This window comes from Xiphophorus hellerii, chromosome 6 (assembly GCF_003331165.1).
Source record: "Xiphophorus hellerii strain 12219 chromosome 6, Xiphophorus_hellerii-4.1, whole genome shotgun sequence".
NCBI lineage: Eukaryota > Metazoa > Chordata > Actinopteri > Cyprinodontiformes > Poeciliidae > Xiphophorus > Xiphophorus hellerii.
The window spans coordinates 12801342-12827753 of record NC_045677.1 but is presented as its reverse complement, the minus strand read 5'-3'; the positions used below and the strand labels follow the sequence as shown (position 1 = coordinate 12827753).

The 26412-nt window shown below is 40.7% G+C and overlaps 1 protein-coding gene across 7 annotated transcripts; it reads left to right on the top strand.

Annotated features, from left to right (window-relative positions):
* Positions 1-1753: 1753 nt before the first annotated feature.
* Positions 1754-26088, top strand: LOC116722044 (transcriptional repressor p66 alpha). 7 transcript variants are annotated; one of them, XM_032566133.1, is made up of 11 exons: positions 1754-1916; positions 13509-14023; positions 17597-17726; positions 18339-18467; positions 19020-19097; positions 19197-19316; positions 19611-19808; positions 21491-21752; positions 21850-22274; positions 22368-22626; positions 24870-26088. In XM_032566133.1, the coding sequence occupies exons 2-11, from the start codon at positions 13512-13514 to the stop codon at positions 25007-25009; spliced, it is 2253 nt and encodes a 750-aa protein (XP_032422024.1). In that variant the 5' UTR covers positions 1754-1916; positions 13509-13511; the 3' UTR covers positions 25010-26088. The 7 variants fall into 7 exon arrangements, with proteins under 7 accessions (XP_032422024.1, XP_032422026.1, XP_032422022.1 ...); XM_032566135.1 differs by lacking the exon at positions 1754-1916 and adding an exon at positions 2045-2208; XM_032566131.1 differs by lacking the exon at positions 1754-1916 and adding an exon at positions 2045-2328.
* The last annotated feature ends 324 nt before the right edge of the window (positions 26089-26412 follow it).

Sequence of the window (26412 nt, the reverse complement as noted above, 5' to 3'; positions counted from 1 at the left end):
CATTTCCACAGGAATGCAACATGTGCTCTTTACAGAAATTTACGTTGTGGTTTCGGTTTCAGAGGAAGGATTTGGATTGACTACTTCTACACCTCCATCTTCCGGGTGTTTTAAAGTCTCCACCAATCAGACATCACCTACTCATCCCAGCAGGTGAAGAGAATACCACTAATGATCTCTTCATGTGGGATATATTAGTCTGCAAATTAACATTTTGTCTTCAAGGTGGATTAGAAATAAGAAAAATGGGAAAGCATAAGGATTTGTGTGAGGTTGACAAGAACCACATTGTATTCTATTAGGTCAGAGTATTCCCAAAACTACAGCTCCCACTATCTAGTAAAAGAGGGTCTAAGGAAGGAACAGCGGTGACCTCTGGCAGGGTCATGGGCAGCCATGGCCCCCTGATGCACATAGGGAAGTGAAGGCTGGCAGTGTGGTCTGATTCAACAGACAATCTGTGTTTCAAATATCTGGATAAGTTGAGGTTGGTTCTGTCAGAACACAAAGCACATTACACATTGTTGTGTATGCAGACATGTCAGAGTGTCCTTGGTGGTCATAATGTTATGCCTGATTACTGCATAGTCAAAGCTTTATTGTTGTATCAGTACCACACAGAGAATCTCTTAGATTAAATTTTCTTGCATTTGTCGAGCCCAATATCACCACATAAATAAAGTCTAAGTGGAACTGCTTCCACTGGACAGTTATCTGTTTCTGATATCTGTATATTAAATTCATCAAAATTTGAGTGGATATAACTCTTTCAGGGATCTGTTGGAATGAAAACATTTTGGCAGTTTAGTGGATTTATTCTTTCCCCTTTTTACAAACTCTGTTTTATTGGTGATTAATGACGGCAACTTAGGAATAAGGAATTATATGATCTGTAAAGAATACTCCAGTTTGGTTGGACCTCACCTTACAGCGAGGATGAATAATGTGGAAAAGGACTTCAAACCAGCTATTAGGTTGGGTGGAGGACCCATTATGCTGAGGGTGTGCTTCTCTCTAAAAAGCTGTAGGAATGTTAGTACCAAGATGTTGGTATGAGGAAATTTCAAATAAAAAACAGGTAGCCTATTAAAAGAAAGAAAATGATAGTAGGTTGTCAATGAGTCTTTAATCAGGACATTGATCAAAAACAGATGGCCAAATCAAGGCAGCTCCACCCAACTTAATTTGCAGACTTTCATGCAATTCTATGATCGATTTGTGGCATGTCTTATCTTAGATATATTTTTTGGCTTAATTGGTGATTGTCTTGGTGGCTAACAGAACTTTCTCTAACAAGTATGTTTCATTGAAGCAACTTACACAGAAGTATGGAAGAGAACCTGTGAAGTTGACCTCTTTTTCTTCTGAAGCTTTCTGAAGCATCTTTAAGTTTGAACTAGTAGGTTATTTCAGGTGACGCCCCAATGGCCTCTGCCACTAAAGTGTAGAGCTCTCCCAGTAGAGCTTAAGCTCCACATCTTGACTTGAGGTTGCATTTTTACGACGAAAACATAAGTATTTGGAGGGGAAATCTTTAGTTGTACTCAGATGATTATTCCCTCACTGTGACATCCTGTGTGTCTGAGTGTGAGCATGTGCTTTTAATTCGCTGGTCCTTCTACGGGTCACCCCAAAGACCCTGACACCTTGGCCCCGCTTTGGCCCTTGGTGGCCACCGGCTTACATGATGTTCTCCCGTCGCCCTGGTATGCCGAGGTGCGCATGCCCACTAAGAGGACGCAGCGGCTCCATGTGTGTTGAGGCGCATTATTTGGCAACAGACGCGGCAGCGGGGAGGGCCGAAAAAAAGAGGATATCCCCTGGATTTCAAAAAAAGCAACGATTTATCGAGGTTAACTGCAGATTAAACATTCCCTCTTCGACCATCGGCGAAGAACGGGCGACAAAGCTTCAAAGTAAGTTGACTTATGCGAAGCTTAAGTTTTTTTAGTGAGTGGCTCGAGGGGAGCCTTTTATTCGGACTCGACGAGAGGAGCCAGGTTTTCGTCCACCTATCTGTGACGATAAAGAAGCTGATGGGCTGTTGAAAAGTAACACTTCTCCGCAGAGCCAAAGGTTGAGCGCTGGGCAGGGAGAGGGGGGGCTCGCTCAGCCGAAATTTAGCTTTATTTTACCCTTCCTCAGGCTCGCCGGTGTGTAAATGTGACAGCCGGAGTTGGCTCCGTGCGTTAGAAGTCGCTAAATGAGGTGAGGATTACAACGTTACACTGCCGGCGGCTCGTCGGCGGCAAGCTCAGTCCGTGGGCCCGGTGGGTGAAATTTATGAGTTCCGAGTGGGAAGATTTTACCTCGGGAGGAGGCAAACAGGTAAACAGTCCCAGCCAGAGTCGAGCAGTCCCACTTTCAGGGCTTTACGGTGAAAGTTTGTGCCTCCTTTCGAGCTGTCCCGCATCGGGGTGCAGCCAGGTCAGCGATTCGGGCTCGGTTCTGGTGGTTCGGGTCGCAGTGTCGAACGGGAGCTGGGATGAAGGACTTTTACTAGTTGGAGTCAAAGTGTCTGTCAGCTGATGCTGCTCGGACATTGACCGTGTTTTATCCGAAGCTAAAGGGTCTTAGTGTTTTTGTTTGTGCGACCTAGCTAACGTTAGCTCGCTAACTAATAACACCTCCTCCGAGGCGGCGTCAGTAATAAAAAGCCGGCTAGTTGCACATGTACTGTGGGCTGGGTTTAGTTTTTAAAGGGCTGACTGTGGTGTTGGACGGTGTGTAGGCTGCTGAAACGGTAATGGTGGACGCGGCTGCCCGCTTTTAAGCCCCGTGGCACCACCGTTGGTTCTGCTATCTGATAGCTAATCTTCCTACTTCTCTCTGTGACAACCGTAGTCTTCCTCCTCTTAAAGCTGAACACACACACACACACACACTCACTCGCTCGGTGACACACGACGCACACACTCCCACTCTGCTTCTCCCTCTCAGCCAGACAGCCACACACACACATTTCTCCACACGAGTTTCCAGCGCTTCAGGACAAAGCTGTATCTCAGGGCTTTCTTTGCCATCGAACCGGTTTATGTTAAGAAGTTGATCTCTAGCTTATGATGACGCGCCAAGGTGGATTTATAACAGTTAATAATTGATGATTGAATATGACTGAAGCCGGCGGGAACCACGTTCAGCATCCAGCAACACGCCATGCAGACTCTGGTGTCTGCTGCTCTTACATTAAGTTATAACAACTTTTTTTTATTTGCATTCATGGTAAAAACCTAAATACTATTTTTAATTTACAAAGTTATATCATGTAACAGCTGTTTGTGGTAGTATTTTGGCATTTTTTATTGTATTTTATTTGGATTTAATGTAACAGACAAACACAAAGGAGTGCTTAAATGTGGTTTAGGGAGAATCTGAAAAGTGTGTTGATGTAATGTGTTAACACTATGTAGACCCACCGTTCTCTTCTGTTACAGCTGTGGGTCTTGTGGGTGTATTGCCACCATCTTTGCACATCTATAAACTGAAACCATTTTCCCATTCATCCTCGCAAAGTACCTCAAACTCAACCAGATTTAATAGAGAACATCTCTAAATAGCCATTTCTAAGTCCTGCCACTTATTCAAAAGTAGTTGTAGGCCTGCTTTGTGATTATTGCCATCCATCCTCTCATCGTCTTTCCATGTCTATTCCTGCTAAAAAAAAATATGTGGTGTGATATGAAGTGTTGATTTTATCCACATATAACTTTCTGCACGTAGCTCAGACAGTTACGTCTGCGACCAAGTACTACATGGTATGTTGTAAATAGGGCGTCTTATTGCTTTCTTTAAACTATGGCTTTTCTTCCATTGTTGTGCACAACTAATAGTTTTTATGTTAGCCAGAGCTTTAGATCTCTGCAGCTCCTCCAAAGTTTTCATTGGTGTTGTGAACAACCATTATTTGGTAGAACTGCAGATGTGCCACTACTCAGTTTAAATCTTGAATAATGTGGCTTTGAAATTTTACAATTGAATAGTTTTGGGGCATTTTTTTTTTTTAAAGCAACATCTCAAAATTTTCCATCATGTTTCTAACTCTCTTGAGGGAAGAATTATAAAACTTAGCTATCAGTTCTGCTGAGTAATCAGTCAGACAATGTTTAGTCTTTTTTATCAGTCATTATTGGATACTTAGTACTATAACCAGATTGCTCCAAAACACAATCAGCCTTTTTTTTCCGTCAGGATCCAGAATAAACCATCAGTTGTTTATCTGAACAAAGGCCGTGTAAAGTTTTGTTTACATGTTAACAATATGCCAGCTGTTAGAAAAGGCCTTGCTTTGACCCTGGGTCTGCTGTATTGGACTACCTCTCCACTACAGCGGTTAAGTGGAAATTTGGTGCCGTAGAAGTACTGTCCACCCAGGAGTGTTGGTTTTATCGTTGTATGAACATTAAAAATGTGAGTCAGAAACTGCTCATAAGTTATGACCTTCCCAGAAAGCACCATTCCAGCGATCACACATGATTCAGGTCTAGCGCTGTTGTGTAATCATCCATGCTTTTGTAAAGGGTCATCTGCTGGCCATATTTTAAGTTGCTGCACAGCACAACTCGGGGTCACAGGTTGGCTCTACGGTCAGTTATGGAAAGTATGTTCGATATAATTCATTGTATAGACAGAGCCGGGTCAAAAAGGTTCTCAGAAAGGATTTTTTTTTTTTTTTTTTGTGCAGGCGCCGCAGTTTGACGAGGTGGTGTGGCTGCATACTTGCTCTCTTTTTGAAATCTTTGTGTGATCCAGTCGTTGGTTTTCGCAGGCTAGAGGTCTGTCTGTGTGTAAATAGCATGCTGAGCACATACTGTAGGTTCGACTGAGGATCTGAGAGCGACAGTATAAACACTCACCTCCAAGCAAGAAATCAGATGAAATGTGCCACGATAGCGGCCAGGCGAAAGGTTGTGTATGTTGGAATGTTGAAATCTGCTGGTGAAAACTGCAACTTCATTACACAGCAGATATTAGTGAGATGATGGGTTAAATTCACCATCACCCCAAATAACGGGGACGAATAACGTGTTAAGCATCAACCTGCGATATAGGTTGCAGTATGATTTCTAAAACATATCTAAACATGATAATGTTCCGTGTTACTGGTGTAATGAGGAGGGACGTGGCGGAGCTGATGTTTTCCACAGAGTAAGCCCTGTGTTTATGATGCTACTGTACCTTGAGCAATGAATACACATAGAAACGAGGGCTGCAGCAGAACTGCGATCTTTTTGTCTCTTTTGTGTATCTCTGCACTCAGCCTTTTCAATGAAGTGACTGTAGAGCAAAGCAACCACCAAGCAGTTTCCTTCACTGCTGTTGAATTATAGGGAACTAACATAAAAAAAATATCGTTTTTAATCATGAGCATTAGTTAGCAATGACACTGTAGAAAAGTGTATTTCATAAAGTCCCTCGAAAAGGCTAATATTGAGAATATTAGGAGAAATATCTTGATATATTACTTTATTGTAACTGTTTTTATTTATTTAGGAAGGGATAATCAATACAGCTGCTGGTAAAATAGCATGACTTATTGATTACAGTTTTAATATTTGTTACATGTTAATACTTTTCTTCACAGCAAGAATATTGAATATTAAGCCACAAATTTAGTGGTAACCTTCAATTAAAACTTGTTTAATGAGTTCTGTGCCATTTTTTATGGCTGAGCTACTCTGTAACTACAATGAATATTCTTATATTTAATAAGCTATCTTTGTTGCTTGCATGAACTATGTTTAGTTTTTGCACCCACACACATTCCCAAGAATGTCAGTGTGAGGCAACAAGTTGGGATGGAGCAGCACTGTGTTGCTCTGTGCTCCAAACTAGGGGTGCACCAATAAATCGATCCTGATTTTTTTTTAATTTGGGGAGATTGGAGGTCGGCTGACACTTACATGAGAAACCGATCTTATCGGCCTCTCCTTTCAGGCCTCTTCAAAGGTCTGAAAATCACCCAGTGTCCTATTTTGAGCTAGGGCTGACCGACAGATTATCCAGCAGGACACGTCTTCATGTGCACAGTTAACAATAGTCAACCTGCTGTTGCCAACTTAGTGAAATGTTGCTATATTTCTAAAAAAAAAAAAAATCATCATAGGCAGGCTTTTAAAAAATTGGTAATCCGCCACAAAACAGCAATCGGTGCACCTGTACTCCAAAGACTAGGACCTTAAAACACCAGCAGTGGTGCTATGGAAGACTGAAGCGATCCTTAAAAATAAAAAGAAAGCTTGGTGTACTTTGATAACTGGAACTGGGCCATTCTTGTTGGTTAATTACATAGACTGACCAGAGTCGCTAAGTGGCTGTTACTTGACCTGTTTGGTGAATGACTGGTAATTTTCGGATGTTACCTGACCACATAGATGATTTACACACCACCCACGCTGCAGTTTACATCACACAGAGTGACACAGTCAGTAATATCACTGCCTGATCCACGCTATAAATATTTCTGTCATTAATCTCACAATTTGTTGAAATGTTTTTGCATAATTCTGTCCTGAAAACCGGAACAGATTAGCTCAGAGCATTATCTCTACTTAGCGTCCATATTAATTACTCGCATGCTAATTGTCGTTGGACATTAAAATTTCCTCTGTCCAATTGCAGTAAGAGAAACTGCAGCCCAACTTTCATCTAAACAAGCCCTGCTTTGTGCTGGATGTATGACACTGGCCTCTGTGTGCAAACTGGGTTAGTTTACTCAACAGGTCGCAACACTTAAAGCACAGATTTTTCAGTTTACTTTTATTTTTTTAAAATTTGGGGTTTAAAAGAACCAAAGTCGGCAAGTCAAGCATGGGGAAGAACTGGAAAATGGCAGTGTGCCTCTATTCTTGACGATAACTGTGACGACTACGATTTGCAGAAACTGCAACACCAGCTAATATGCAGATGTTGTCCACATGTTTGTTTGAAGCTACTATTCATGTGTCTCTTTATCCCCTCAAAAAGGAGTTTAGCAAAGTGGCAAAGAGGTTTCACCTTGTCAAAGTTTTTCTTTTAAGTTTGGAGACTTTTAACTTTATGGAGCTGAAAATATATAGACAGCAACATTCTTATTGGATATCTGGTAGCAAATGATTATCTTTATCATATTAAATGAACTCAATATGTTGTGTAAAATGGTTACCTTTCAAATAGCTGGCTACATATTATAAACATCCTTTGACCTTTTAAATACCTCACCGATACTTAAAATTTCTATCTTTTAAGTTGCATCAACACCGAAATGTGTTGTCAAGAGATCTTTTAGTAGTTATCAGAGGTGGACAACTCAATCCAAAATATCGCAAATATTGATACCAAATTCAAAATCATTGTCTGATCAGTACGAGCATGGTGATACTCATACTTTAGTTTCAGAGTTCCTCATGAAATTTCAGCTCAACTCTGCCTGAAAACATTTTTTTTGATTTGCTTTCAAATTATATTTTTTGTAAATGCACACAGATTTGCCTTTTTTGTTGTTGTTTTTTTGTCATTTTAATGTTATTGAAGTATTTTATAGATGCCTTTAGACATTTAGCTCAGATTCTGTTCTAGTTTTTATCAAAATGATTCAAAGAAAACTACAAAAAAACCCCCGAAGGTCGAAAGTGCTTTTTGTTTTGTTATTTTTTGTTTTTTTGCCAAACTTGAATAAAAAGTATTTTTCTCAAGATCAGCTTTTGAAGCTTCCTTCCTAAAAGGTTGAAACTGAAAATTGTACAATTACAGTCCATGATAATTCTTTGCTGCATTTTTAGTCCTTTCTGGTTGCGTTGTTGCAGATATTGATGGCATTTGTGATTTGATATTTTGTGCGGTTCTCATTCTAAACAGGTTAGCAGCACGTCTGAGTATTCTTTGCTGACATGTCTTCTTAAAGAGAAACACTATTTTGGACACATGGTACAACCTTAAAGCAATTTTTAATCTAGGTTTTTGCATGCATCTTACTTATCTATCCATGGTAAAAGCTGTATATTCTGCTTGGAAGAGAAACAGAGTTTGCAAGGTGTTTCTTTATCCCATATCGAGAAATTTGCCTTAACTGCATGTTAATAATCGGAATAATATGCATCCTCGTTAGCAGTCAGTGGTGGCTTTCATTGTTCCTGAAAGCTGTTAGAGTATTTTCATCTTTTTTGAATAATTATCAGGGTAATGTATGCTAGACAGGACAGATAACTGTGCTGTGACACTTCGAGAATTGCACTTCCTGATTTCAAAGACTGCATAATAGTGAAATGGACTATTTTGCTGGGGTTCCTGGTGCATTTGTTGACAAAAGCCGTTTGATCTGAACTCTGGCTACATGGTGAAGTTATGTTTGGTGGGAGTGGCTTCTAGGGGCTTTTTTTTTCTTTTTAGGGCGTCTGTGAGGTCAGTTTCTTCGGCTGGTTGGGGTGTGTGGGCGTGCGTGCGTGCGTGTGTGTGCGTGAGATACAAGGAATTATGTGTAAACTGCCACGGAGATGAAATGCGAGACCTGTCAGCCATTCACGTCCCCCATTACAAAGATAGGTCTGGTGTCCGTGTAAGGTTGAGGCGGTCCAAACTTCTTCTAGCAGCGTCATCCCCCTGCCACAGACTCCCCCCACCCCCACCACCTACCCCAAACCTCTGAATCTATCAGAATCATAACAGCAAATCAACACACGCACACACACTTTATAATGACTCTGTGTACAAGCTCCACTCTCACTCCAGCACCTGAAGGGTTAACAAAAGCCTCAGCCTCTCTCCGTCATACACACTCATATATATATATACACACACACACACACACACCAGACAACCGGTTTAAACCGGTTCCCAGGAAAAGTGCTTTGTGTGTCCCACTGAATCCTGGGAAGGGTCATGTCATGTGTGTCTCAGTGATGTCAGAGTATTAAAAAAAACTTCATCAGCTCTAGGTTATCAGATGGTTGCTTTGCACACTGAGCTGTGGCACTGTGTGTATGTCCTCTATAGGTATGCTTTGAATATGCCAACTGGACTGGATGCTCACCACTGTAACAACTTGGAGCAGAGGAAGGGGCGGGGACAGAAGGTCTGGGCAGCCAGGTTGTTGGGGTTGGTTGTACTCATTTGTTACCCCACTTTCAAAAGAAACAATAGTTTCCTGTAGAATGACTCCAGGCATGCCTCAACAAATATGAAGGGCTGGGTCCTTTTTTTATGATTTGAATCATAGCTGTGCAGCTTTTGCAACTTGGGATCATCCAGTGACTGCTGAGATGTGTTTGAGTCTTACCTGCTGTTCCTGTTCGACATTTAGTGACCTTTGAGCGGACCCTTTCTTATTGCATCATGTGAGGCTGGACAACACATCTATTAATGGCTAAAGTCGATCCAAGGTATCTGCTTGCAAAATCGCATAGTGGTTCTGCGTTAGACATGAGTATTTATTATTTGATTCAAGTTGATTTTTAAAAATCGGAATATCATGATAAAATGTTATATTTCAGAAAGTCAAACTCATATTCGTTCCACCTATGCCTTCACTCCTAAGAGCAATGCAGCGCACAATGTCCAGCTTCACGGTCAGACAGACAAACAGCCGGCGTTGTTGGTTTTTCAAAATAAAGTCAATTTTAAACTTTCATGATATTTAAATTCAGTTCAAACTCTAATTATTGTTATTAAGTGCTCAAATATAGGCTGTATTTAAGAAACTCCTGCTCAATTTGATTACATTTTTCCTGAATACCTGTATTACCACTGATGACAGATTTATTGTCTGTTCATCTATTATCAGTGGATTCAGTTTATGTTCTGATGTTCTGGTTATGCTGTAAGTTTTGACTAAAATTTGTAGGTACATTGTAGGAAAATATGTGTTGGCACTTTCAAACATCTTGTTGGAATGCATTCATGAAGTGTAAACAAACTATACAAAGAAAATATGAGGGAAGAAGAAAGGAATGAGTCAGAGGTTCAAGCCCAGTTTCTGGCTACGTTCATCCTGATGCACTTCATATGGTTTTTTTTCTTCGTCTGGCCACTTGTGTGTGTATCAAAGTGATCCAAACCAATATATCCAAGTGTTAGAAATGGTTGTTATAATGAAGTTGGGTGCTTTTTCATTAAGGTGACTTGCAAGTTGACTGACTTGCAAGTCTTCTAAGACATGCTTTGTCTGAATTATGCTGCTTAGGCCTGTCATGATAAGCAATAAATCTATTAATCACATGATACATTAAAATGAGGGCGATAATTTCTAGTTGCATGCTTGGTTGTTTTTGTCTCTCGCTCTTTTTCTACCAAAGACACTGGTTGACAAAGAGTGGATTGAGTTATTTCTCCCCTTCTTGTTTCCTTGGAGTAAGGTTCTCAACATACAAGCAGCGAAGTCGCTCCTTCTCCATTCATTGTCTATTGCCTTCCTTCAGCTAAGCGACCAGTGGAATTTGTACACGTGGAATGTTGATGTAAACGTGCACACGGGTTAACGACGCAACACAAAGTTGAAAAATGTAAAGCGGTTGATTCACATAGTACGCAATAGCGACGACGTCGACACGGTGCGCACTGTCTGTGGACGATTGAGATTTCATAGTCAGTTCTACCAATTGCCTACAGTTCTCATGATAAATTCCTTCATTTCCCACAATCCGGAGCCAATACTAGCAAGTTTGTGCTAGTTGAGTGCCTAGTCCGTTTTTTCGCCATCAGATCAGTGATCTGATCTGATCTTCGCCATCAGATCAGATCACCGACCTGCCAGTGTAGTACTGAGAGTGACTGACTGGCTGATGCAGGTCCTTGTGATTGGTCGCGACGACTTTTAACCTCATCTGCTCGGTGTGACATACAAAACAGTTCAATGTGAACATTGTTTCCCACAAAGCACGGATAGGTTCGGTGGATATTTGCTTCACATCTTCCTTGAGCAGGCGCGAACCTACGCGGAGTGAAGTACGCCCGAGTGTGTGGGAGCCGGGCACTCCATAAATCTGCCTTTATTAGAAGAGTGGCACCAATAAAGGCATTGTGGAAAGATAGATGTTAGAAGTCCTGTTTAAAGAGACTGCAGATGTGAATTAGCTTATCCTATAATCTCTTACATTGCTTCACATGGTGACATTTATGTTTAAGCTGTACAGTGTCCCCTTTTAGATAAAGTTTATCATTATTATAAAGCCATGTAGGGGACAAAAATGGGCTTTGGTCGAAAGACAAAGTTTTAAATTTTCTTCTGCAAAATGTACTGACTTGGTGGGGGCAAACGAATCAGATGGACTCCACACTTTTCAGATTGTTTTTTTCTTTCTTGTTTCTAAATTTTCATTTTCACAACTGTGCATTGTTTTGTGATCCAAAATAAGTGGGACTAAAATTTAATATGGTTGTTGCATGAAAAGGAAAAAAGTGTAAGTGGTCTTCAGCCTACTGGGGGAATGCGAGTTTTGAGCTGGGGACATGGTGATGGAGGGCATCGTTACGACCAGAGCAGCAGACATCATGTATTGACTGATGTTGTCCGCCGTCTGCCTGCTTCTCTCTTATTTCCGACATGACAGGAGGGATTCAGAGCAGTCTGTGTCGGGGTTAATGTGTGACACTGCGTGCCATGCACTGGAGCACTTCTGCGAGGGCACTCTGTAATGCTCATCTATGTGACAGAGAGAGAGCTGCCTTTTGTCTTTGGTTCAACTCCTGGTGGTGTTTTAGCATCTGATGGGGTAGAATCTGCAGTAGGGGAGGACAGCTCCATGTAATGGATCTGGTGATCATCTGACCCAGAGAAAAAGGTCTGAGACCCACAAGCTACAAATAAAATTTTAAATTAGGAGGGGTTTTTTTTTTTTTTTTACTGAAATTGTGCTTAAATAGTCCATCATTTAGTTTAGTTGAAGTGATGATAACGTTGTCATTTTAGCTGTCTGATGTCTCACTCTCAGCATGTTTGTTAAAAGTCATTCTAGGAGAAGGGAAAAAAAACTTGCAGCACTTTAATGATCCTCAGATGTCTTTTTCAGTTTCTTTCTTCTTTTATTTTATTTTTTTGCACGTAGCGTTGAACAGTTGCTAAATAGTACCATGTTTGCGTCAGATTTTCTTACTTTGGTTTTTGGTTCAGACTGAAATTTGGATAATTAGATGTTTTGGAATTACGCTGGAGTCAACATCTCGGTCATGTGCCCGGGCTGCTAATCCAACTTGTTTTGTCTTGGGGCCATGTCAGTGTGGCTCTGTGCCCTGCTGCAGATTCAAGGTCAGATTTGTCTCCAGCAGTTGCTTAATGGTAGGTGTGCATTCAAAACAGTGCTAGCTGGGAGAAAGAGAGAATCATATTGTTGGAGGTAATCCCTCAGTAATGGAGGTCTGTGGTTTCACAATGACAGTTAAAGAGGAGGAGGTGACAGATTAGATTTCACTATTGTGGACTGAAATTGTTATATTAATGTATTTAGTACAAATACATGGATTGTGCTGATATTAGGTTTTCTTTTAAGTCTGATTTGCTGATTTTTAATGTTCTTCTAATGACCAGAAGACATTAATCAGAGTTGCTCACATTTTAGATTTTTGGCCATAAATTGCATTTAGTTGCATCTTAAATTTGTTTTTGTTCATTAATTACTTAATCCAAAAACGTTCTTTTTTAATTTTAATATTTTAAAGTGATTTTTTTTGTTTTTTGTTTATGGGTAATTGCAATGGCTGTCGTACGTTTGGCCCACCCTTAAGAAATCCTGCTCTTGTTTCTTAGGGCTCCTTTATATCTAAATGAGTATATAGTTATTACTTATATTGTTTAATTTGGTTACTTTATATTTCACATCTTATGTAGGTCTTAAGTTTAAATCATGAGGGTTCTAAAAATTCAACCTTGACTCGCATCCAAGATATTCTTTTCTTGCCACTATAATAATTACCTTAAAAATATTATTCACTGTATGCATGTGTGTTAAAATGAGATGTGATTATGTTGTTAATTGATTTAGAATCTAATTAGTGATCAACTCTGCGCCATGTGTATTTTTGTAGACCCAAATGTTAACTCTTTCCAATAGCTTGCCAGTATTTCCTTTCCAGCATGTCCATGTCCAACTTTTGTTTCTTTTGGACTTTTTGAAGTCCAAACTTTTGTCTTCCGGGATAGAAAATACCTTTAAAATAGCCTTATGTAAAAGAGACCCAATTTAAGAAAAATAGATGGCTGTGAAAAGAAAAAACAATCAGAAAGTATTGAATGGAAGTGTAAAAATATTCATAAATTAATATTCCATCTTTACTCTGAGTTATCCTGTGTGTAATTATGTTTTGCCTGTTCTTATTGGAACTGTCAAACTGATGTAACGAGATTAAACAGGATTTTTCACAGATTAATTGTCTAAAATCAACCTTTTCTATAGACCTGATATGATTTAAATGTTTGCCATTACTTTTAAGTTGAGTTCAAATTAATATTCTAAGTTTTAATTATTATATAACTCCAAGTTATTATATAACCTTGGTTTGTGTGAAAATGGAGCAGCTCAGTTAATGTTTTTCCTTCTCTGCAGGGGATGTCTGAGGAGGCTGTCCGCCAGACTCGCAGCCAGAAGAGGGCGCTGGAGAGGGAGGCTGCCCCACAGTCTGTGGACCTCTCCAATGTCGACAATGAAAGCAAAAAACCCAAACTGGACCCTTCTGACCCTGCGTCAGAGGCACAAACTAAACCCAAGCCTGATCTTTTACTGGCACAGGATGCTGCGAGCCGGACTAGACCCGGATCAGATCCTGAAACGGAGCCGGAGCAGAGCCGCTTGCCGTTACCCTTAGTGTTACCCCCAACTTCCCAGTCGGTGAAGGACGATCGGGATCGGACACAGAGACACCAGACGGCTGAGTCCGGTTCAGACAATCGAATTCACTGCAATGACAGAGCAAGGACGGAGCCGACTACGGACCAAAAGAGCCGGCTCCGGCAGTCGGAGCCGAAGGCCTCTGGTGGGATTCTTGCTGCAGGCGAGGTGAAGGCAACCATTAAAGTGGAAGTGCAGACAGAGCAGCCTGTGGACATGAGCACCACTAAAGGGTGAGACACAAAACAAAGCAATGACGCTCTCAAAGTTTCTTTATCGACATTTTAGATTATTTTGTTACAACCAAACAGTAGAAGGCATTTCAAACTTAAAGGAAACCTTTGATAGTTTTGCATTGTTTTGTTTAAGACCTATGCAGTCCATGCACTTCCAAATATAGTAGTTTTCTCTTTTTTCTTAGTGAATCTATTTATATTGGGGCTATTCACACCAGATGTCTGTAGCAAAACAAGTAATCCTCACCGAAAAATAATGAAAACAGATCAATTTAAAAGTTATGTATAATAAAGGGCAGTGGTAGATTAAGCATTTAACACATAAACAGGTTTTTTTTTTTTTTACAATAATTAGGAGAAAATCCTTTTTCTGGTAGTGAGATCTTCAAGATGTCTCCTAAATGGAGAAACTAGTCACATGAATTGTGTGTTTCCGACCCATCCTTCCAAACAACCAAATATTGAAGGTTGTTGGGGCCCCATCCATGACTCTGATCTCTTTCCATAGATTTTTAATTGGATTCAGGTCAGGTGAGTGACTGGGGCATTTTTTCATCTTCTTATATTTTATTTTTTTCGAAAACCAAATGAGTTCCTTTGGTTGTATGATTAGGAATTTTTTTCTGAAAAATCCATGTTTAGTTTTTCTCCAGATTCCTATCAAAAATATCCCTGTGACATTCCTCCTTCAGCTACATGAATGGGAAAATACAATATGCTGAAACACCATGATGGTCCCCCAGTGGCCTTCTAACTTTACTGTTGACGTGGTGGTTTGTGGGTTGAAAAGAAACCCACAAAAAAAGAAGTTATTCTATTTTTTTTTATGTGTGAATATGTGCTCTTTGGATATCCACTTTGACACAAAAGATGCTTCAGTCACGCAGCGTAACTGAACTCTACTAATGTGTGGGAGATGTTGAGTTTGATCTCTGGCATGCTTTAAACTATTTAAAGAGATCACAGCTAGGTTTGGTCAGAAAATAGTCAATCGGATTCTGTTTCTACAAATGCCGGGGTGTTTGGAGTCAGAGAATGCAAGATGGCTGTGTGTGTGTTCACATGGTGATGCTGCAGACTGGTAGGTCTGAGCAGCCTCCTCCTGAACAGTGCAAGCTGTGCCAGGTTTTCAACACTGTTATAACCCTCATAAAGCTAACTGAGATCCAGATTCCTTTACCGCTCCTCCTCAGGGCTGCATCACTGGACAGATCGCATCAAGATGAACAGGCTTTTTACTTCATCTTTAGACTGTAGTGCACAGGGTGAGTTGGATCGAACCAACTCACAGGTTAAAAGAGGTTTGAACTAAAATGTGTCAATTCTATTTCTATGTTGGGTATAACAGAAATTTAATGGGAGTAAAGTGAGAATTTTAATTTTGCCAAATTATAGAGAAAGTGCCATGTGATTGGATGATGATTTCTCAGTATTTCCTGCCGTTGTCCAATTTTTCTACAGCAAACTTTTAAATTAGCCTTTTCTTCAGGAGTGAAGTTTTGTGCAGTGAGCATTCATAGTGGGCACTGTACCTTTTATGTGATCAGGGAAAAACTGCTAATTCCAGGTCTTTGTAAAGGTCACCCCAGAAGGTCATTGGCTCTTGGAGCCTCTTGTGATAATTGCTTGACTCTTCCTTTGGTAATCTTGGGAGAAGCATGTGATTGTGGCAGGTTTATGATGAAATAACGTTCTTTCCACTTCTGAATTTTTGCCCTAATGGTGCTCACTGGAATTTCCAAAAGTTCAGAAATATGCCTTTAAAACCGTTGCATCACTGCGTTTTGCAACTTCAGGGTTAGGAAGGTTTTATAAGAACTGTTTGCTTTTACCCATCATTACGTGGTGCTTGTGGGATACCTTAGTAATGAGAAACCTTTTTATAGGCCATTAGTTTGCACAAAACCAATGAATATTAACCATTATGGATAAGAAGCAGGATTCCTTTCTAAGTACTGACAGATTCAGACTATTCTCTTGGCTTTCTGGGTCTTTTTTGCAGCTTTTCTTCATCCTTTTAATACTTCTGCCTTATGCGTTGCTTCTTTACTCATAGGTTATGGACTAATTTGTGTTGATTTCTTTTACGCAAGTTACATGGCTTGTTCCCAACATGTGGTGTGAATTTCATGTCAACAGCTGTAATAGAAATACACATTTACTGAGGAAAAACTTTCGATGTGTTCAACGCTGGCTTTTCCCAGCTGTAGATCCTGATGCCACCGAGGTTTAACTCGTGTGTCTGATCACATGAATGATCAGTTGTTTCAGCTTCAAAAGTTATTTTGTTCACTGGAAGACTGCCAGCTACTTTGGTGTCTACTTTATATTTCTTTACACCTCACTTTTTGAAGCTTTAATTATGTGAACATACAAGGCTGTATTGGGACACTTCAGTAACCCTTATGTTGCTTCTGACTCTGTTTTGATGGGAGGCTAAGCGTGGGGGCGCATCTTTTAGTCTACCTCCATTTTCCCTCCACTCTCCACCTGAACCCTAAAAACTCCCCTCACACAAAATGAAGCCGTGTGTCACAAACTGGTTCCAGCCGGCTGTTGCCATGGTTTCCACCGTGGAAGGAACAGGGGGGAGTTAATGTGTCACGTGACTCTGACTTTGAGGTCATGTGACTTCTTTGGAAGAGTCGTGATTAATCCACAGGAAGTGATGATGATGGCGCTAAGCCCCTGAGGAGAGATTATTGCGCTGCACACACACACAAGGAGGACAGCTAGTGGAGGCAGGCCTCATATCGTCAAGAAAATGTTTATGCCTTGTAGGAATGTTTAATGTCTGCAATCATTGCTTGATTTCTGGAAACATTTCTACACCGGTTTGGTTTTTGAGCAAATAAAAGCGATTAAAACCCTGCAGCGGAACCTGTTACTTTGCATTAGAGGATACAGCGGAGGGGTTGAATAAAATATGTGTAACAGTGTGGTTTAGCAGAGCGAAGGCTGATCGCCATGGGTAGATTCATACTCTCTTCTGGATCTCCATTTGCTTTCGTTTTCTTTGCATTCTTTGTGTGACGTATTTAGCCCCTGTATGGGTCACTCCCAAATGCCTGAGACGCCTGTTTTTTGTTTTTTCTAAAACCCTGCTTCTGTCCCATTTCAGAAGGAAATGGGTTCCCTCTAAAACAGCCGTTTCATTGTGACTTTAAGACATTTTCTGGAGCTTTAAGGGACTACGTTGCCCCTCCTTGGCATTTAGGTGTATTTTCCTCTAGTTGGAATAGCATAGACATGACTAGACTTGTTAGATTACAGTGGAGCAGATAAACCTGTGGTCATAAAGTATAATTGCTGCAGTATTGCAGACCTCCTTGAAGGAAAATGGCGGGACACTATTTGAATTATATTAATCCTGAAGCCTTTTTTTAAATAATAAAAATGAAAGCGGGATCGCTCTGCGTATTCATGCAGGATTAAAAGCTTCTCTTCGAAGTTTTTCATGACGTTCTTGAAAAACATTTTAACGAGTCTCTTTCACTTCTTCCTTCAAGTTTGTATTCAAACGCTGCTGAAACATAATGCTGAGTGTTGCTGCCTTCTTTTGACTTGCAGTATAAAAAGGGAGAAGCGTCCTCCGTCCCCAGAAGACGACGACGTCATCATCTTGTCTGACAACGACTCCCCGAGTCCACCGATGAACGGCCTGAGCCACTTCAAGGAGCTGGACACGGACCTGCTCATGGTTGGACAAAAACACACAATGTTTATAAGTTGCACATTTACAATTCTTTGCACAAGTATTAATGAAACACTTGGATTTTATTGAGGGGGTGTCAGAGTAAAGGGAGCTGAATCCAAGATTATTTTTAGTAAAAAAGAAATGTTGAAAACCATGTATAATTTTCCTGCACGACTTTGTGTAGGCCAGTCACATAAAGTTTAATACAATACACTGAAGCTTGTGAAACAATAACATAACAAAATGAAAAATGTGTATTCATGTGTTTAGACTGCATTTTGCTACAATTTTAGCTTATTTTAGTAATTAAAATAATTCCTAAAATTATTTTAACAATTGTGGCCGTTATTGTGGTGATTAATTGGATTGTATCATTTGGCACGTTTTTTGTAGAAATACATTAGATGGAGTAAACAAACAGATAATTCACTGCATTTTATTAAATAAGAAACTAAACATTTTATTGTTCAAAAAAATAATGCAATAATAATAATAATACAATGTTCCTTCAGTGAACAATTGATCATAGTATGACATATTTACAGTTTTTTTTTTTGTTTTTTTTTTATCTTGCATTCAAAATGAGTGACTTTCTCATTTTACTGTTGTGTGCAGAAGAGCAGCCCAGCAGAAAGAGAACGGATCATCAAGCAGCTGAAAGAGGAGCTGAGACTAGAGGAGGCCAAGTTGGTGCTGCTGAAGAAACTTCGACAGAGCCAAATTCAGAGGGACACTCTGCAAAAGGTAAACGATACGTTTCACCAACAGCCACCGTATCTTCGCACTTACGGTTGTGCAAGTGACCGATACCTGAATAGAGGGTTTAGCTGCTCTTCTGATGAAGTCTGGAGCACGGGTTCATAGTGTCTCCACTTGTGTTGGGATGACAAAGATGGTAGCTAAGGCTTCCTGTGAGATTGTCCGTTTCTAGTGAACCTGAATGAGGCTGAGGTCATGTCAAATGTGCCACTATAAGATCAGAGGAGTTGGAGGGGAGAGTCATGATTAGTCATTCACTGCAGGTCAGTGTGGAGCCAAACATAATGAGTCACTGGAGGAGCATCTAAATATTTCATGGTCATGTATGTAGTTGATTTATTAAATAATAAAACATAAAGTGTGACACCGCCCATGTTTATGACTCCTTCCTCAAAAGCAATAAATTTCTGATGGAGGAAACCTTTTTGAGTTGTTCAGCAGTTACAAAATCTGCGTATTGGATTTTTGTAAAAGCACCAAATACTTGATGAGCACTCTTTTTTTTTTTTTTGATTAATGTTCTCTGTAATTTTTCAGCCCTCAGGTTTATCCGGTTCCTCTGCTCCTCCTCCTCTAATTCGAGGAACCATTTCAAGCAATAAAGGCTCTCAGCAGGTTAATGTTTTATTTTCCTCGCATGCTTTCAGGCTGGTCATTGGTGTTTAAAGGACAGTCATTGTTCATCTAACATTGGTGTCATTTATCTCTGACCAGATTTTGACAGGAAGAAGTTCAGGGACCGTCATCCCTCCCCCTCTGGTCAGAGGAGGACAGCAAGTGTCGTCCAAACATGGCTCCCAGATTATAATGCCTCCTCTGGTTAGAGGGGCACAGGTAAGCCACGAAAGTAACAATAATCTCACTGGTACTGTATTAATCTGACTGTCTTTACACAGTTAGGTTTGTTGGATATACACAGTCTAAATATTCAGTCTTACTGCTCGCAGTTGGGTCACAAGTGACCAATTGCAAAGTAATTATGGTAACTAGAACTTATCTCTCTTTGCACCTCTGTCTCTTTGTGTACGTTCTCTTTGCTTTGGTGCTTTTTATGTCCCCTCCCCCTTGTCCTCCGCTTCCCTCATCCATGACGTGACTCCGTGTCCTCCCTCTCATTGTCCTGGTTAGCCCATCTCCGTGTCTCCACAGCAGATCCACGCTCTCCGCCAGCAGCAGCAGCAGCAGCAGCTGGCAGCAACCGGAGGTTCAGGATCTGGCCCCCCTCCTCTGCTACTGGGCACCAGGAACTCGGCCACCACGGCCCAGGGACAAAGAGGCATGGTCCAGTCGGGCCTGATCCGGGTCGGCAACAGTGCAAACGCGCTGGTTCGTATCTATCAGGGGCTCAGATTTGTAATTTAGGAAATAAAAGATCAAGATGAGTTTCTTTAAACTGAAGCAGAGGTTTTAGAAATGGAAAAGAAAACAGGTTTTAAGTCACTTGTTTTACATTCCTAGAATGTCAGACATCCAATAAATCACTACCAATGGCCTACAGTCTTTAAGTAGGCCATTGGTTGAGAACCTGTTTTTTTCTCTGTTGTTCAACATATTTTTACTCAAGTAAAGGTAAAATGTAAATGTAAAGAAAAATACTCATGTAAAAGTAAAAAGGCAATAGAGTAACTGATGATCTGATCTGATTTCATCTAAAAATGTGAAGTTACATGCAAATGGTGGCACTTTAAAAACTAAAATGAAAAAAGTATGGGAAACAAAAAAAACCTAATACATTCGGGCAGAAGAAACGCTTTTCCCAGCCATTTTTCAATAATATACTAAAATGAATACATGTAGTAGGATAATTATCAATGGATGGTTAAAACAAACTTGTTCTTCATTCTGTTAAGCCTCTTGGATTGGATAAAATATCCGGAAATTTTGCTCAAGTAATAGTAGCAATACTTCATAATAATGTGATTTAAGTAAAAAGTAGTAAAACTACCGTCAGTATGGAACTGGTAATTAAAAAAAAAAAAAGTCTTGTTTTTCAGTCATGCATTTGTTTTCCCCTTTTTTTATTTCATATATATTTTTTCAGACGTGATATTCCTACGCTATAAATTTCAGAATTTATCTACTTTTTTCCATCATTTGTGCTAGGGCTGTTGGGAAAAAGAATATTTTAGTAATCGAGTACTCTATAGAATATTTTTACGATTGCTCGAGTAATCTTATCTCATGCTAATATTTTTTTAGCAAGTGTTTCACTGCCTGCTAATGATTTTGGTGACCAAGATGTTGAAGCACCCAGAAAGGACTGAGAATGTGGGTTAACCACAGTCAGCATCAACATATTCATCAGTAATATTGCAGTTGCATGATTTTCTAGTATTATTAATCTCTACTTGGAATCTTGCGTCATTTCAATATAAGCCAGTCCACGGTTTGCTTGTTTAGGTGTTTACCAGCATTGTGATAGCTAAATCATTTTACATGAGGTTTAGCATCTTGGCCACTAAAAATACACACTTGACGTGAGCATAAAGGGGAGTTAGTCCCTCCAACCAGCCAAAGAAGGTCTTTGCATACAGAGATTGAATGAATGATGCTTTATTTATATGTATATTTATATGTAATGTATACAAACAATTGCATCCAAGCAGTCTATTGCAATTAAAATTGTGATCCAGTATATTTTGCGGCTCAATTTCAAACTAAAACAGTAATCAACATTCTAAAATTAATCAAGTGGCACTATAATGCATAAAATTTTCACAATAGGATAATCAAATCTTTTCACTAGAAGTACATTGAAAGTTTACACTAAAGTGACTTTTGATGTCTAGAAATGATCCTTTTTCAGTTGAAATCTTAAAATACAGTTATGCCAATGATGGCGGTAAAACTGTCAATCAGTTTAGGTTTTAAACAGGCCTCTGCTGATCTGTGGAGTGTCATTATTTTTGCATTGTGAAACAAAGAACCATTTCATAACTGTCAAAGCTCACGGTAATCAAAGCTGTTCCTGATGATTAGCTCCTTCCTGCCTCTGCTTGTTTACGAAGGCGTCTGCATCCGGTCTGAAGGCCTCCTCCTTGGGAAGCAGTGGTATTTCTGTGGTCGGTGTCAACGACTCTCCAGCTAGCCGCCAGGCTGCGGCTAAGCTAGCCCTGCGGAAACAACTGGAGAAGACCCTGCTGGAGATCCCCCCACCCAAGCCACCTGCGCCAGAGTTTAACTTCCTGCCCTCTGCAGCCAACAATGAGTTCATCTACCTGGTGGGACTGGAGGAAGTGGTGCAGAACCTGCTTGATACCATCCACAGAGGTGTGTTGGCCAGACAGAGGAAAGTTTGCAAACCATTCTAGTCCAAGATTTTGTTTTTCCGTCAGTCCTAAAGAATTTCCCCTCCTTTCCTACCCAGGAAAAACGGGTGTGCCACTCTCTAAGCAAGTCATCCGAGACCCTTTCATCTGCACCCAGTGCAATACTGACTTTACCTGCCGCTGGAGGCAGGACAAGGCTAAAGGCGGGGTTGTGCTCTGCGAAGACTGCATGTCGTCCAATCAGAAAAAGGCTTTGAAAGCTGAGCACACCAATCGGCTGAAAGCTGCGTTCGTCAAAGCGCTGCAGCAGGAGCAAGAGATAGATCAGCGCATTATCCAGCAGGTGTCCTCCCCGGTCTCCCACAGTACCTCGTCATCCGCCTCATCTGCCGCCTCGTCACTGAAGGCAGAGCAGCTGGTGTCTCAGCAGCTGAAGCAGGTTCAGGCCAGAGTTTCCTCCCTCCAGCACCACCACCAGGCCAACAGGGGAGCCAACATCCTCCATCATCACTCCATTAAGCAGGTGGGGGGGACAATGCTTTTATTTTCATCTAAGAGAAGAGTTTGTTTAGCAAATGTTGGTGCAAGTCAAGCTGTCCGTTTGTGTCCGCCTTAGAGCTCACAGGGCCACCTGTCCCACGGCGTCTCCTCTTTGGGGATGAGGGGTGTCCCCCACTCGTTCTCCTCCTCCTCGCAGCTGCAGAGTGCGGTGGCGGCCGCAGCTTTGGTTAGCCGGCCAGGTAAGCATGCCCACGTTTCCCACCGCTCTGTCCAGAGTTCAAAGGTGAGCAGCAGTGGGATCAGCGGCGGCAGGAATGTCAGCGGAGGTAGTGCCTCATCAGCTGCATGGAAGAAGCAGAGCAGCAGTAACGCAGGTAGACCCGCATTAAAGCCAGCCCAACTCTGGCGCCTGACATCTCCTCTCTTTCAACTCCTGTCTGGTCCAAAAGCAATCCTTGAGCACGTTTCGTCCAAATTCTAGTAGTGCCTAGAAACGCATTAAGTGAAAAACATTAGCTGAGATCAGAAAGACAAAATGACACGGGAGGAAATGTTTTCGGACAAGGCAAACCCACTCTGGAGTTCCCTTCCTGGAATTGATCCCATTTTTCCTACTTTAGTCCCCTGGTTTTGGTGAGCTCATGTTTTTCCTGGGTGTCTGCTGTAAAGTGTGTTAGAGTAGAAAATCTTTCAGTTTTCCAACACAGCGGCAGTCGGAAGTTTACAACATGGTTCAATCATTTATTTTACTTTTCCTATTTTCAGTGAGGAATACGATTACACCAAAAGTTAGAAAAAGAAAACCAATTCTAATTTATACAAGGTGACAAGTTATTTAACCCCAAGTGATGCAACGAGTAGCTTCTTATTTCACGTATCGTCCTGTGGTCCTGGAAGAGGTGTTAAGGTGTGTTTTAGAGGGGTCAAATCATCGGTATGAAGCAGAGAAAACTTCTGACGAGATTGAAGAAGCTACAAAAATTGGGTTGCAAACCGTCAAAACGCATCAATAGAAACTGGAAGTGGGAAACCATCGTCTTTGAGAAGGAAATACAGTGAGAAAGGAATCCTGAATAATCAGTAATTATTTAAATGTTTGAAATCAAATTGAAGAAAAAGACCACTAGAACTCACTCATATTTTTAATAGTATAAAAGCACCAAACAGCTACGCATCCATAAGAAAACTAATAATACATTAGGCTAACTGGAGAAAAAAGCTCCAACTTGCAGGGAATCATAAACATGAGCGACGGAGGGAGGTCATGTGGTCTGAGTCCAGATTTACCCAGAGGGAAAGGGGCATCAGGGCAAGAAGTGCGGAGAGTGTTCTGTAACAGCTTGTGGGGGCAGCGCTGTGATCTGGGGTTGCTGCAGTTTGCCAGGTCCAGCTTCAGCAACATAATGAAGTCAGCTGACTACCCAAATACTGAATGATCAGGTTTTTCCACCAGTTAATTATTCCTTCCCTGATGGCGTGTTCACATTCCAAGAGGACAATGCCGGGACTCATCAGGCTCAAATTGTGAACGAGTGATTCAGGGAGCATGAAATATGATTTTCACACATACGTCGACGACCATCAATTTCAGGCCTTAACCCCATTGAGAAGCCTTGGGATGTGCTGAAGTGAATCTTCAGACATTTCAGAGATCATCAAAACAATACCACAGTGAATGCATTCGACAGTCAAAGCTAAAGGAGGCCCAATTAGGTAATGATATTTTGAACTAGTTTGTTTTCTTGAACGATGCTGGCCTTTAACTATAAAATACTTTTGTCTTATAGTTGTGGACTTTCTGAAGGCTTACTGCTAGCCTGCTAAATTTATTCCAAAGCCAGTTTTGATTGGATCATTGTCTTGTTGAGGCACCCAGTTGTGTCCAACACAACTAGGTGTTGGACACAGTCACAGTTTTGACCCAAACTGTGACCCTCAGATGAAAGGGGTTTCCTTGGATTATTCAGGAGCAACCCAGGAACCACCAAGGCCCAAGTCTGACATGAACTAGAAACCTTTGGCAGAGTAGTGCCAATTTCCAAAGGGAGGTAAGAGGGCATTGCTTCCACAACTGACATCCTCAATCAGGACAGAAATATGCCTTCTTTGGAGGGCTTTTATGATCAAAGGAGACAAACGATTAGTCCGCAATGTGGAAAAGATGTTGGATGAATTTACTTCAACTCTGCTTAAAACGTTGGGACATTTAAATAAATATCAGGTCAGTTCCCAAAGAGTCAATAAACGTAAGTAAACTCTGGCTCTGGCAGGAAGAGTGGTCAAGTATTCAGGCATAAATATTATGCCACAAGCTAGAAAGCATCTGATCGAGGTGCCATTCGCAAATGAACATTTGGTAACATTATATCATTTATATGTGTATAAATATTTATTAGATTTGAGCCTGTACGTTTAAAAAAAAAAAAAGAAACTCTTGGACCCAGGCCTTTTTCAAATTGATTACAAAAAAAAAAAACGAGTGTATGTAAACTTCTGACTGCACCTGTGTTTGCCTGCGCATCGTGGGGACCTTGGGTGGCTTCGTATTCAAGTAGTCGTACTACTCCACCGATTTCTCCACAACGAGCTCCACAGACTGACCGCTGCTTGTTCGCAGGAGTGACCATGGCCTACGTGAACCCGAGCCTGACCGGTCACAAGACCTCGGCCACTGTGGACGCCCGTCAGAGAGAGTACCTGCTGGACATGATCCCCTCTCGCTCTTCCATCTCGCAGACTGCAAACACGTGGAAATAACTGCATCAATGGTGCCCTGCTGTTCAGAAATTGTGTCCAAGCTCCTCATCTCCAGATAACCTGGTCCGCAGCGCCCCCACAGGACTGTTAAGCAATTACAATCTCTCAAAGTGAAGAAACGTTCCTGAAATCTCTTTGTAAGATTTTATGTTTTAGTTTTCATTATTCTTGTTGTTTTTATTTTTGAAGTTCACGCTGTTGTTTTGGTAATTATGGACAAACCATTTTTATTTGAGTGGGTCAAAAAATAAAAAAAATAATAAAAATAAACAATACTTGAAGGGCTTTCCCTGAGCTCTGTCTTTCAGACTGAGCAGGGAAATGGTGTGAGAAGAGCTTAACATCTGCTGTTAAAGAGAAAAGTATTGAGATTTAGGGTTATCAGCCATTGTGGCGGTCAGATGAACCCTAATTTTTGACACTTGAATAGTTCTAGTTGTAACCCAGGAGTTCACATTAAACAAAATACATTTATTTGAGGTAAAATCACCAAGTTGTAAAATTTTCATTACATCCTCTCTGTGTAGTTAAAGGTTTGAATTTACGTTGTATTTACAGTAAGTTATTTTGCTTTTGACTGATGTTAAAAATCGCTCAGTATGAAAGTGTTTTCTACTGAGTTTATTCTAGCTTTTGTTTTGTTTGTTTTTTGTTGTTTTTTTTCCCTGTTTAACAGCATGCCTATCCTTACGCCTGTTTTGCACCTTAGCAGAAGAAGCGCGGTGTCATTGCTTAACTCATCTGTAATTACCATCTACTTATTTTATATTATTGTCAACATTGTAAGACTTTGAATATGTCATCACTGCAAACTCTTGACGGAGCTGAATTTTTCTGCACTGGAGCCAGAGCTCCTGCCTCCAATAATTCAGAATCCAAGAAGCTGGGTAGACGTTTTTTCTTACACCTCCCAGCTACCAAGACTTGGGACTGCACAAGAACATCCAGAATTCCTCACCATCATGGGTAAATTTCTCTGCTTTCCAAAATCTTTATTGCATTGTTCGGAATTATGTTAAAGTTTATTTGGTTTACCTTTTCCTAGCTCCTAAAGAAATAAAAAAAATATACATTTTAAATGGCTCCTGTCATTTTTGTGTGTGGGGGGGGAGTAGGTTTTACAACAAACAACTAATCTTTGGACATTTTATTAGTGCACTGGTTCTGTCATTCAAGGGCATTCTATTAACAATTTCTAAGCAGCCATTTGTGCACCAATGTGCCATTGTTGAGCAAACAAGGAAGTGAATTATTTTCCAGTACAAACATGGATTTGTTGCTGAAAGAACATCTAGCTGTCATCTCAACTCTGCAGCTATTGCTAAATCTGTTAATGTCTAGCTGGATGTATGACGTCTTCAGACATGCCTGGTTTGTCTGACTTGTTACCATCTTATTGGATT

Bases quoted from the DNA above. Each gene is read 5' to 3' on its own strand.
- LOC116722044 (XM_032566131.1), top strand. From the start codon at position 2,284: ATGAGTTCCGAGTGGGAAGATTTTACCTCGGGAGGAGGCAAACAG. The intron at 2,329-13,508 runs GTAAACAGTCCC...CCTTCTCTGCAG, and splicing joins CCTCGGGAGGAGGCAAACAG to GGGATGTCTGAGGAGGCTGT. The intron at 18,468-19,019 runs GTAAACGATACG...GTAATTTTTCAG, and splicing joins AGAGGGACACTCTGCAAAAG to CCCTCAGGTTTATCCGGTTC.